This window comes from Nannobrachium achirus (genome assembly GCF_963921795.1).
Source record: "Nannobrachium achirus genome assembly, chromosome: 3".
Classification (NCBI taxonomy): Eukaryota; Metazoa; Chordata; class Actinopteri; order Myctophiformes; family Myctophidae; genus Nannobrachium; species Nannobrachium achirus.
Window position 1 is genome coordinate 72,653,365 of NC_137812.1, and position 13,672 is coordinate 72,667,036.

Genomic DNA, 13,672 nt, shown 5'->3' on the forward strand with positions numbered 1-13,672 from the left:
AAAATGGTTTAAAATACATTTTTGAGACCCCCAATGTTCACCAAATGTTCAGCGCCGCTTCCGGAACGTAGTCCAGTGTGCCTATCCCGAACATGTTCGGGATATTTAATGAAATTAATAAAATGATCCGAGGCCTTCTGAAGCCTGGGCCTAAATGTAAAATCCAGTGGTCCAAATCCTGGGGAAGCCATGCCGGCCGTGAGCCGCGAACGTAGCCGCGAATCGCCGCCGAATCCAATGAAAAACGGAGGCCCATATCTCTGGATTGTGTTTTTAGGGATGCGCGCCGAGGTTTATTTACGGCGAAATCGCCTAAAAATGCTCTTTAAAATGACTAGATGGGAATAGCTATTCTGTTAGCATTAACATCCGGGACCTTTCCATGATGTGCACGAACGTGAGCACGCGCGTCACTGCAACGTGAGCCCCTGGATGCTGAAGCGCTCGCCTATGGGAGAAAGTCTGGCATTCCAACGGCGCCATCTAGGGGCTGGCACTGGAAGCGTTAATACATTCACTGCCAGGTATTAATTAAACTTATTGACTGAAAAGAAAAAAAAAACATTTTACGTTAAGCTTTTAAAACAATGGTGTCAGCTGCCATGAACGCCTTCAGGAGTTAAAGCAAAATAAAAAATGAAAAAACTAGACTGAAATGTATTTTTAGACCGTGTACCAATATGTGATTTAGAAACATGGTGCTCACGGCACACATCAATACTTGGGGTGTTTCCCTGAAGTTCTGAACTGCCTTCACATGCCAATCCATGCTTCATTTTATAGAAGTATCTTCTGAAGTTCTGTTGTATTCTATTGCTATTCTGGCCAATTCAAATACTCTTATCTTGAAATTATAACTGCTTTTTAGTTTGGAGATCACTTGACTAGCTTCTAGTATGTGTAAATGCATGTTTTGGCCTTGCTCTATTCAAGCCGATAAATAAAGAACGGAACGTGCCATGAACATACTTTTCTTTTTTTAAATAGAGTAGATCCTTATTTTGAGCTATATGTATATTATGTAGGTGAAGTACAAGATATTATTTGGGTCTCTAAAGAAAGGTGTAAATGTTGAAAATGGCTGGCAGAAGCTAAATCAAAGTCAATCAAAATATGGCAGTAATTGAGTTTTAATGATCAACTTGTACATTATAGGATTACATAATATATGTTTTAATATTTCACATATTTCACATTTAGAGCTTCAGAGCAGACTGGATACCAGTGAGAACATCACCCAAGTCCTCCAGAGCAGACTGGATACCAGTGAGAACATCACCCAAGTCCTCCAGAGCAACATGGAAACTTTGAAGACGCAGATTGAAGGTAAAATTAGAACAGACGGATGTTCAGTAAATGGGTCATTCTTAGTATTCGGTGCCATTGGTGTCCCCATGACATAATACAGCATATCTTGTAAAATAAGCTGAAATACGAATTCCTAAAAGCTCATCTTGGAGACTAAGGACAACTTTGTTTTTTTAATAACAAGGGTTCATATTTTAGATTGTAATTAGAGAAAAGAAAAAGTGAGTGTTAAAATGTTTTAATTTGCCTTGTTCTATTGTTTTATCACGTTTACCGTGCCAAAATGTGGGGCATGCGTACGCATGGGGGCATGTGTACAAGTGGCTAAATATGTCTTTTTAGACACAATAAGCCAGCAGTGTCTTTATTGCTATTTACTGTAACACTTCTAGCCCCCATAAGTCACATCCAACCATGAAAGGTTTCGTTGTATCTTGGGAATGGGCTTATTCTGTGTAAAATGACATATTTAGCCACTTGTACACATGCCATCAACCACTGAAATAAGAATCTCTAAAACAATAGAAAGAAGTAAATTAAATAATTGTAACACTCATCTTTTATATTCTTTAATTACAATCTAAAATATGAACCCTTATTGTAAAAAAAAATAAAGTTGTCCTTTAAAGGTTCTCCACCATAGAAAAACATATACTGGTAGTAATACAATTCAAACAAAATAAAAACATTATAATTGTATTTTGTATCAATTCAAATGTTTCTCACTAAATGTTATTAATTTATGTTTCAAATATTATATCAATGTGTGTCCCTGAGTTGATTTTTCTGACAGCTGAACATGCATGCCCTCTTTCAGACGTTTCTTTTGTTTTGAAATCCTGTGAAAAAAGGTTTCTTGGCTAAAATGGCACCAAATAGTCAGAATGACCAAATTACTTAATTTAAATTCTGATAATAGTTTTGATGAATTTATGTGTGGATGATTTGTGGACGGACGGATGGACGGATGGATGGATGAGTTTGACCATTGTTAATGTGGAGACAGTTGTTCCGTTCATTGAAAAAAGAAAAGTATCCGCTGCAGTTTTACATGTGCTATTTTTGTATTTCTTTTTAGATTTTTTGGGGGGCTTTTAGCCTTTATTGGATAGGACAGTAGACTGACAGGAAATGGGGGAGAGACAGGGAGTGACATGCGGCAAAGGTCGCCCGGATCGGGAATCGAACCGGCGACACCGACAGGCATTGATGCCGAAATGGCAATGCCTTTATGCGCCTGGTCCACTAGGCCACCAAGCGCTCCAACATCTGCTATTTTTGAACATTTTTGAAAAATCTTGAAACCTTTCAGCAAAGGTGTAGCAATTCAGAGATATACAGTGGGGCCAATCCATGTAATGATTTTTAAGTTATTGACAGGATTTTAAAGTCAATTCTGGATTTGATGGGCAACCTTTGAAGTGCAGCCAAGTTACCTTATATGTACTCTGCGATTAGTGTTAGTGGGGATTCTGGCGGGAAATAGAGGGTATGCGCGTGACATCATCGGAAGTTATGCGGGAACGCCTACTGAGTGGCAAAAAACTACGGTACTTTCTGGCCTTGAGGCCCATACTTCCAAACAGAAAAGTCCTATTTGAATGCATTAAACAGCATTAAACAACGTTAAAACTCACTTTGCCACTCGATTTGCCACTCAATTTTCCATTCACTTCATGCAGGCAGGCATATCCTCTATAGTGAGATTTCACCATTGTGGCAGCCGTGTTCTGTTCTAGTTGAAGTCAGAGCGTTGTATAGAGAGAGTGGCGTCTCCCGTTCACTTCATGGGGCCAGGTCTTCCACACACACATCTATTGGCGTAAAGTGACAAACCACCAACCGGAAGTTTACAGAATGCATTGAAGTCTATGAGGTGTAAAGTGACAGTGAACCACGTGACCAGCGCTGTTCCTGACCCCGCAGTGGCAGAACTCTCTGATTAGATGACTCTTCTTGAAGTCGGTGAATGGAGGAACAGCTAAGGGTAGAGTTGAGTCTGTTACAATAGTCAAGACGGGAAGAGACAAAAGCATGCATGATTTCTTTCTTGGTCTTGAGAGGTTGGTTTAATGTTTGCCATGTAATGTAAGTGATGAAAACAAGACTATAGTAACTTTCTTTACATGGAACTCAAGGTTCATGTGGATATCAAAAAATACTCCCAGGTTTTTTGCTGTATCGGTTACATTACATTGGAAGTCAGGGACGGCCAGATTGTATTAGATAATTATGTTCTCAGGACCAATAATCAGGATTTAGTTTTTTTCCACATTTAAGGGATATTCCACTTTCAACAGGGAAACACATTATGGGCTTTTCTCCACACACACACACCTTCAAACTCCATTTTAACCATGATAGAGTCATTAAAAACACCATATTTTTTCTAGTGACTCATACTACCCTCCTAATACGTGAGCAGGCCAGTGTTTTTTACGATAACTTGTTTTATTTATTTTTAATAATTATTTGGGAAAATGGAAAAAAGTGAAATACAAAAACAAATTATTAAAAATAAATGAAAAAAAGTTATCGAAAAAAAAACACGGCCTGCTGGAAAACAGGAATGGACCAAGGATGGAGCCCTGGGGGACCCCAGAGGTCAAGGGAGCTGATGAAGTAATGTTAGTTGATGGCGACAGCTACACTTCTCCCTGACAGATAGGAGGAAAACCATTCCAGCGCAAACCCACTTAAACCCACCCACTGCTGGAGTCTGTTGAGAAGGATGGAATGGTCAATAGTGTTGAATGCACTGAGCATGTGCGTGTGTGCGTGTGTGCGTGCGTGCGTGCGTGCGTGCGTATGTATGTATATATATATATATATATATATATATATATATATATATATATATATATATATATATACTGTGTGTATATATATGTTACAGTATGGTTGGGTAACTCAGGACGGTAAGAGTAAGAGCGCTTGTTTTGTCGTTCACCACACACTAATCACCACCAGATGGCGACGACAGCCCATAGACAGCCATTCACTAGTGCAGGCGCTGACGTCACTCGTTTGCGACTCTCTTTCTTTATTTACTAGCCTAGCTGGGCGGTGTTTAGCCATTAGCTTAGCCATTAGCTTAGCCATTAGCTTACTATGAGCGTTTATCGTGGGCTTGCCCAGGCCTTACGGCCTGGGCATAAATATAACGATTGCATTCACCACGGCTTCGTAGCTCCGCTGGCCGCGCGGCCCTGGCCCGCTCTTCGCGGCCACTCGCGCCTGCGGCGCTCGGGGGCGAAGAGCAGGACCAAGGTCCGCTGGCCTTCGCGCCGCTTGCAATGTCGTGGACAATCGAGAGGCTCCGCCTGGAGGACGTTGTTGTGGGCGACCGCTTGTTCCGCCCCGTGCGGCACCGCGAGTGCTCCGTTTCTCGACCGTCCTGTTTCTCTAACAAACCGTGACATATATATATATATATATATGTATATCCTATTTCAATTATTTTCAGATATGGCTTCCAGATTGTCTGCGAGTGCCAAGATGGGAGATTTCCAGTTGAATGAGAGAGCCAGGAGGAGGCTGTGTGGTTAAATGTCTTTTCAGGCAAGTGCAGGGCCAGCAGAGAAGGCCTTGCTGGCCCTGGCGGCTTCACCACTGGGTTTATGATTGTTCTCCTTCTTACAGACTGTCAATTGGTGAAAGACGACCTGGCCAACCTGACTGACCGTTACAGTCAGCTTCAGTCCAGTCTTGATCAGCTGGAGATCAGCCATAACACCCTACGGTCCAGTCTTCCCAGGCTGCTCTGTGGTCAGTGAGACATCACTGTTTTTATTCTCTGTTACATCATGTTAATCATTTATCATTAATCTGAGCAAATGGAGAGAAGAAAACGCTGGCGTGAACAATGTTATTCTTTTTGTTTTTAGAGACTGGTGGTTTTACATGGGATGGTGGAGTGTGTTACTACATCTCTACTGAGAAGAAATCCTGGGATGAAAGCAGAATATTCTGTACTGTCAGACAAGCTGACCTGATCATCATCAACAGCCAAGAGAAACAGGTGTGTGTGTGTGTGTGTGTGTGTGTGTGTGTGTGTGTGTGTGTGTGTGTGTGTGTGTGTGTGTGTGTGCGTGCGTGCGTGCGTGCGTGCGTGCGTGCGTGCGTGCGTGCGTGCGTGCGTGCGTGCGTGCGTGCGCATGCATGCATAGTTTTAGTCAGTCTTTTGAGAAAAAATCCATTTAGTTTTAGTCATATTTTAGTCATCTGAAATGTTTTAGTTGACCAAAAACTAAAAGTGAGTGCAATTAGTTTAGTTCTACTGGATCTCTTCTCCACTAGTCCCTCCCTGACATTTTAGTTTAGTTTTTAAATGATAAATGTCAATATATATGTACTGTAGTCTTAGTTTTAGTCATCCTAGCTTGGTTTTAGTCATTTAGTTTTTGTCAATGAACAAAGGCAGTCAGACATTTTTCCCCATTGTTTTAGTCGACAAATTCAAACCTGTGCAAAAAATGTCATGGGTAAAATCTTGTTATAATTTATCTGTATGGAAGAATCAACCCAACTGTCAAATCTGTATGGTACAGTATGTTACAGTACATGTACAGTAATGTGTATGGTACAGTATGTTACAGTACATGTACAGTAATGTGTATGGTACAGTATGTTACAGTACATGTACAGTGGTTGGAGGTGGTCTCACTACACTACCTACTCAACCTACTGGTTGACCAGTAGCCCTGTCTGAAGCTCTTCAGTTCAGTATCTCTCCTACCAAAGGGCAGATTCCCTCTTGGTTGAGTGGCTAAGGTTTGGTTACCCACACGGCAGACCTGGGTTCAAATCCTGTGTTCTAGTTGAGACCTCTGTCTGGAGAAGACATGAAACTTACTGATTATAGCTTTAACTAACCACAAGCTTTTCTTCCAGGACCTTCTTGACAGAGTTGTTCCCAGGAGTACCCCTATGTGGATTGGTTTGACTGACAGAGACACAGAAGGATCCTTTAAATGGGTTGATGGAACACCTCTGACCTCACCAATGTAAGACTTTACCTTAATTAATAAATAATAATAACAACAACAATAGTGTTACACACACACACACACACACACACACACACACACACACACACACACACACACACACACACACGGCCACTAACCTTGGCTCGAACGCCGTGGCCATAACATAATGAAAGGACAAGAGTCAGGTCTCAAAAAGCACACAATGTTTATTTTAAATACAAAATCAGGTAAAAAACAGGTAAACTTCTGACGGTTCTACTGGGAAAAATGTATATCCAAGTGTGTAATATCCAATCCATTATTGGCACATTCTTATAATTTAAATCCAAACTTCGCGTTTATCCACTGGAATAATCCATAGATTTATGGGACTATCACGTTGGTTTGTTTACAGTCGCTGCGTTGCACAGTTGCGAGCTCCATTTTACACGCACCGGTGTGCTGTGCCAGAAGTAGCAGATCTACAAGTTTACACCCACCGAAATGCAACACGCTCTGGCCTTGTAGATCTGCGGTTTTCCTGCAGGACAGCAGCTAGTGTGCCTGTGGAAAGCCTGGTTTCTATTTACTGCTCAGGGCTTATATCCGGTCTAAATTCAGCACACTGTAGCCGCTAATGTCCACATACACAAACATACACGCACGGGATCTGTTCCTGCAGCGGATGTTTGATGTGACGCTAGCGTTGTCTAAAACACAGCTGCCGTGTCGTCCATATTAAAAATAGAAAATACACTAGTATATTTTAGACGTGGGCTGCGGGCTCAGAGTGTTCACACAGACAAACATAACATAATTGTGCCATGCCGCCGAGCCACTACAATACTTAACAATACTTAACAACAATTGTAAATGTATTGTAAGGAATGCCATGTTGTTTATTTCTACAGGTTCTGGTATCCTGGTCAGCCTGCTAGCAGTAGAGGAGACGAGGACTGTGTTGACTATTGGAAGATAGGGTCAAGAGGATTGTTTGCCGTTCCATGTTCTAACAATTACCAGTGGATGTGTGAAAGAGTTGTCCAGTGAAATCCTCATGGTCACTGTATCACCTCTGTACTGAAACATGGATATCATTGTTAAATCAACACTGAAACATGGTTTAATATCATTGTTAAATCAACACTGAGGTCAAATAAATGTTTTACCGTGTTCAATCAATCATTATTGTAACATTATTATTACCACTATTTGTATGTACATCAGTGGTTCCCTAAATGGGGTCCGGGGACCCCCAGGGGTCCTTGGAGGGGGTCCCTAGAAAAATTGGTTAATACAGCAGCAATCATTTTCACCAATTATTTTGGATGTTCACTATTTAAAAATAGCAGATGTACAAGCTCACAGGTTCAGGTTCAGGTTCAGTTTTATTGTCACATATATCCATACAGGTACAGATACAATGAAATGCTTGTGCCAGGAGCATCTCAGCCTTATTACACAAAGACATGGTCACAGTGACCGACAGGAGTGTGGACCCACATACCATGCAGGCCACACAAGACAAGTCCCAACAACGACAATACCATACAGTGTACAGATCGTTGAGCTTGTAAATCTGCTATTTTTGAACATAAAAAAATAAAAATAATAATAATAATCTTAAACATTTCCAGGGTCTGGAACAATTTTCACAGGTGGTTCTGTCCATTATGGTTCCATTTGTACTCTCCCAGAGTTAACTAGTGGACTCCTAATGCGGGCCCAGAACTAGTAAGCTGGGTATGCGGCGCTAACCGGCCCACAACGACTTGGGGCCCAGTCGTCAGCCTCCCACTGCTGTGTACAAATTACGGGTCCATTTGGTTCCATTTGTACTCTCTCAGAGTTAACTAAACCAGTAAGACTCCCTAATCGGGAGATTATCTCCATGAATCTCCATATATGGAGATGACTGACGTATCTCACCTCACCTCACATTCGATATCTCCATATATGGAGATATCTAGCTGCTGACCTCATCAGGGTGACATCACGCTAATATCACATCGTACACAAATGAGTGGCCCATATATGGAGATGTCTAGTTAGTGACCTCATCAAGATGACATCATGCTGATGTCACCTTCATACACAAACAAGCCCTATAAATAGGAGCTATGGTAAACAGTTGGTTGCTAGGGTAAAAAAATGGTTGCTATGGTAAACAGTTGGTTGCTAGGGTAAAAAAACATGGTTGCTATGGTAAACAGTTGGTTGCTAGGGTAAACAGTTGGTTGCTAGGGTAAAACCATGGTTGCTAAGGTGGTTGCTAACGTACACTAACAGACCAGCAACAACAGACTGTTGCCACAGCAACGTACACAAAGGTTTGTGTACACATGTGGGTGTCATACTGATGTCAGCAGTGTGATGTCATACTGATGCGGAGATATGAGCAGGGCAAAGGTGTGACGTGTGACGTGTGACCGACCGACCGACCGACCGACCGACGGACGTCCGGTGGAGGTTTTGATACTAAACTGCGACCTGACGGTCGCAATAAAGCATATTTCTGAACCACTAGTACTATAGTTGGATTCATAATGTGCCATACAGTGTCATAGTAAATGAGTGTCATACATATTGTTTTTTTTTTTCTCAATGTTTTTTTATCCCACGATTTTTGCAACCCATTTTTCTCACCCGGTGACTACCTAACCTGTAGTCCTGGTTTCCGCTCTCCCCCTGCCGCGCCAGGGGAGATTGGGGAGCACCTGGCTGGCTAGGGGTAGTATAGAAGACTACTGCATGTTTTTGTGTGAGGGCCTATGCCCAAGGAGACACGGGGAGAACATGCAAACTCACTACAGAGAGGCCCCATCGCCAACCCCACCTAGGGTGTGGGTGCTGATGACGCGGGTGGAGAAACACGCCCCCAGCGCCCACAGCTTCCCCCGGCGGGAATCGAACCCAGGACCTTCCAACTGTGAGGCGAAGGGCTAACCACTGCACCACCGTGCCCTATGTCATACATATTGTGAAGAAAAACCTGGAGACTGACATTCAGTAATTGGGTCTTATGATCAACATAATAACTTTATAATGTTTAAAAAACTAAATGTGACACTTTCCACGGTTAAGACCAAGTCTTGCCACCGTGTACAGACATATTGATGAGCCCTGGTCTCAGAAGATGCTCATGGATGGCATGGAATCTGGGAAATTGTGGGGTTTGGATAATTATGGAAAGTTAGATGGTGTTGAATGAAGGCTGATCCAGACAGAGCTTTGAACAGGAGTCAACGGGACGTGTTTTTTTTACCCTCAGAGAAATCCTCAAATGGCAGCAAAGCAAAGCGCTCCATTCCCATTGAAATGCATTGTCAGAATGTGTCCTCATGGTAGAATGAAAGAGCAGTGACCCTTGACCTTACAAGTTAAAGTCTGGAATTCAAAATGTACTTCAGTAAAAGTACTAAAGTATTGATATCAAGATGTACTTAAGGTACCAAAGGTTTTCAGGTGTCTAAAACTAGATCTGCTATTTTCAAAATGTATATGGCGCTGAAGTGGTTATGTTTTGTAAATTGTAATAATAACTCAAGTTTTAAAAAAAATGGAGTGGAGTAAAAGTACTAGTTATTTACTTACTTAGTTATTTCACATCTCTGGCATAGCCTGGTTCCAGCCCATAGACCCCGCCCACTCTCAGAAGCGTCAGCTGAGTCTGAAATCAGGCTACTTCTGGCAAATACAGTACACAAAGAAACAGGATAGATAACGTTCTGCAATAGTAGAGGTCCTGGTGGAAAAAAAAACTCCACAAAAGACAGAACAATTCTAGCTCCTTTCGGAACCACTCACTCCACGGCTATGCCGCTCCGAGATGTGGTTCCTAGTCAGGGCATGCCCAAATGAGTTAGGCCTATAGCCGGCAATGCCGGAGGTTCGCCAGGTTATCAACCGCTCTACCGTCACCAAGCGTTGTATCCGAAAAGCAATGGTCCTGTTCCAGTCTCTTGCATCTCTACTTTTTTAGCGGCGAGGGTAATCCAAGCGATTTGTTGAAGCAATACTTTAAAAACGCTCACTTTGTCAGCCCGGTCTGTGTTTTTTGTCAGCCTGTTGCCATTTCTCGCTGGGAAATCTCACAACACGCTCCCATTTCTCGCTTGAGATTAATGGCGAGTCACGTGGTTGCTTCCGTAACATTTCACTGGGAAAACCAGAATAGATGCAGACCTGCATCCAAAGGAAACAGATGTGTGGGCAGGGGTGTCACCAAATTCTGGGTCCCTGGGTACAAGGATTCACTGCAGGCCCCTGTGCTTTAACTATTGAAAAATAGCAGATATACAAGCTCACATGTGCTTTAACTATTGAAAAATAGCAGATATGCAAGCTCACATGTGCTTTAACTATTGAAAAATAGCAGATATGCAAGCTCACATGTGCTTTAACTATTGAAAAATAGCAGATATGCAAGCTCACATGTGCTTTAACTATTGAAAAATAGCAGATATACAAGCTCACATGTGCTTTAACTATTGAAAAATAGCAGATCTACAAGCTCACAGCGCGGCACAGCTGCGCTGTGAGCTTGTAGATCTGCTATTTTTGAAAAAATCATGAACATCTTTGGATATTTCAAATCCTTCTGAGGTTTTTTGAAAAAACCTATGTTTCTATGCCAGTGGAGCTCAAACCTTTTCATGTGAAGGACCCCCAAAATGGTATGTATTTGGCCACGGAACCCCATCTCAAAATATTGAGTTCCAGGGACCCCCCCCCCCCCCCCCCCCCAGAAGCAAAATTTTAGTTACAAATGTTCGCTTAAAAAATGCATATTCAAAGATTTGCACACATTTTCACGACTTTTCAAAAATAGCAGATCTACAAGCTCGCAGCGCGGCACTCGGTGCCGCGCTGTGAGCTTGTATATCTGCTATTTTTCAATAGCTAAAGTATAAAATAATTAAGGCCCCTCCACCACCTTGGGCCCTAGTAACTCAGTACCACTTTCCTACCCCTTGTGACACCCCTGTGTGTGTCAGTCAGGGCATGCCCAAATGAGTTAGGCCTATAGCCGGCAATGCCGGAGGTTCGCCAGGTTATCAACCGCTCTACCGTCACCAAGCGTTGTATCCGAAAAGCAATGGTCCTGTTCCAGTCTCTTGCATCTCTACTTTTTTAGCGGCGAGGGTAATCCAAGCGATTTGTTGAAGCAATACTTTAAAAACGCTCACTTTGTCAGCCCGGTCTGTGTTTTTTGTCAGCCTGTTGCCATTTCTCGCTGGGAAATCTCACAACACGCTCCCATTTCTCGCTTGAGATTAATGGCGAGTCACGTGGTTGCTTCCGTAACATTTCACTGGGAAAACCAGAATAGATGCAGACCTGCATCCAAAGGAAACAGATGTGTGGGCAGGGGTGTCACCAAATTCTGGGTCCCTGGGTACAAGGATTCACTGCAGGCCCCTGTGCTTTAACTATTGAAAAATAGCAGATATGCAAGCTCACATGTGCTTTAATTATTGAAAAATAGCAGATATGCAAGCTCACATGTGCTTTAACTATTGAAAAATAGCAGATATGCAAGCTCACATGTGCTTTAACTATTGAAAAATAGCAGATATGCAAGCTCACATGTGCTTTAACTATTGAAAAATAGCAGATATGCAAGCTCACATGTGCTTTAACTATTGAAAAATAGCAGATATGCAAGCTCACATGTGCTTTAACTATTGAAAAATAGCAGATATGCAAGCTCACATGTGCTTTAACTATTGAAAAATAGCAGATATGCAAGCTCACATGTGCTTTAACTATTGAAAAATAGCAGATATGCAAGCTCACATGTGCTTTAACTATTGAAAAATAGCAGATATGCAAGCTCACATGTGCTTTAACTATTGAAAAATAGCAGATATACAAGCTCACATGTGCTTTAACTATTGAAAAATAGCAGATATGCAAGCTCACATGTGCTTTAACTATTGAAAAATAGCAGATATACAAGCTCACATGTGCTTTAACTATTGAAAAATAGCAGATATGCAAGCTCACATGTGCTTTAACTATTGAAAAATAGCAGATATGCAAGCTCACATGTGCTTTAACTATTGAAAAATAGCAGATATGCAAGCTCACATGTGCTTTAACTATTGAAAAATAGCAGATATACAAGCTCACATGTGCTTTAACTATTGAAAAATAGCAGATCTACAAGCTCACAGCGCGGCACAGCTGCGCTGTGAGCTTGTAGATCTGCTATTTTTGAAAAAATCATGAACATCTTTGGATATTTCAAATCCTTCTGAGGTTTTTTGAAAAAACCTATGTTTCTATGCCAGTGGAGCTCAAACCTTTTCATGTGAAGGACCCCCAAAATGGTATGTATTTGGCCACGGAACCCCATCTCAAAATATTGAGTTCCAGGGACCCCCCCCCCCCCCCCCCAGAAGCAAAATTTTAGTTACAAATGTTCGCTTAAAAAATGCATATTCAAAGATTTGCACACATTTTCACGACTTTTCAAAAATAGCAGATCTACAAGCTCGCAGCGCGGCACTCGGTGCCGCGCTGTGAGCTTGTATATCTGCTATTTTTCAATAGCTAAAGTATAAAATAATTAAGGCCCCTCCACCACCTTGGGCCCTAGTAACTCAGTACCACTTTCCTACCCCTTGTGACACCCCTGTGTGTGTCAGTCAGGGCATGCCCAAATGAGTTAGGCCTATAGCCGGCAATGCCGGAGGTTCGCCAGGTTATCAACCGCTCTACCGTCACCAAGCGTTGTATCCGAAAAGCAATGGTCCTGTTCCAGTCTCTTGCATCTCTACTTTTTTAGCGGCGAGGGTAATCCAAGCGATTTGTTGAAGCAATACTTTAAAAACGCTCACTTTGTCAGCCCGGTCTGTGTTTTTTGTCAGCCTGTTGCCATTTCTCGCTGGGAAATCTCACAACACGCTCCCATTTCTCGCTTGAGATTAATGGCGAGTCACGTGGTTGCTTCCGTAACATTTCACTGGGAAAACCAGAATAGATGCAGACCTGCATCCAAAGGAAACAGATGTGTGGGCAGGGGTGTCACCAAATTCTGGGTCCCTGGGTACAAGGATTCACTGCAGGCCCCTGTGCTTTAACTATTGAAAAATAGCAGATATACAAGCTCACATGTGCTTTAATTATTGAAAAATAGCAGATATGCAAGCTCACATGTGCTTTAACTATTGAAAAATAGCAGATATGCAAGCTCACATGTGCTTTAACTATTGAAAAATAGCAGATATGCAAGCTCACATGTGCTTTAACTATTGAAAAATAGCAGATATGCAAGCTCACATGTGCTTTAACTATTGAAAAATAGCAGATATGCAAGCTCACATGTGCTTTAACTATTGAAAAATAGCAGATATGCAAGCTCACATGTGCTTTAACTATTGAAAAAT

The 13,672-nt window shown here is 42.0% G+C and overlaps 1 protein-coding gene across 2 annotated transcripts in view; it reads left to right on the top strand.

Annotated features, from left to right (window-relative positions):
* The window catches only part of LOC308281398 (hepatic lectin-like), an 11,461-nt gene extending 4,011 nt beyond the window's left edge, over positions 1 to 7,450 (top strand). Inside the window, exons 3-7 of one of the 2 annotated variants that reach the window (XM_080721566.1) lie at positions 1,201 to 1,326; positions 4,951 to 5,076; positions 5,196 to 5,329; positions 6,202 to 6,314; positions 7,190 to 7,450. In XM_080721566.1, coding sequence (XP_080577692.1) covers positions 1,201 to 1,326; positions 4,951 to 5,076; positions 5,196 to 5,329; positions 6,202 to 6,314; positions 7,190 to 7,328 — 638 coding nt within the window. In that variant the 3' untranslated portion in view covers positions 7,329 to 7,450. The remainder of the gene's footprint in view (positions 1 to 1,200; positions 1,327 to 4,950; positions 5,077 to 5,195; positions 5,330 to 6,201; positions 6,315 to 7,189) is intronic. The other variant, XM_080721567.1, reaches the window with a different exon arrangement.
* The last annotated feature ends 6,222 nt before the right edge of the window (positions 7,451 to 13,672 follow it).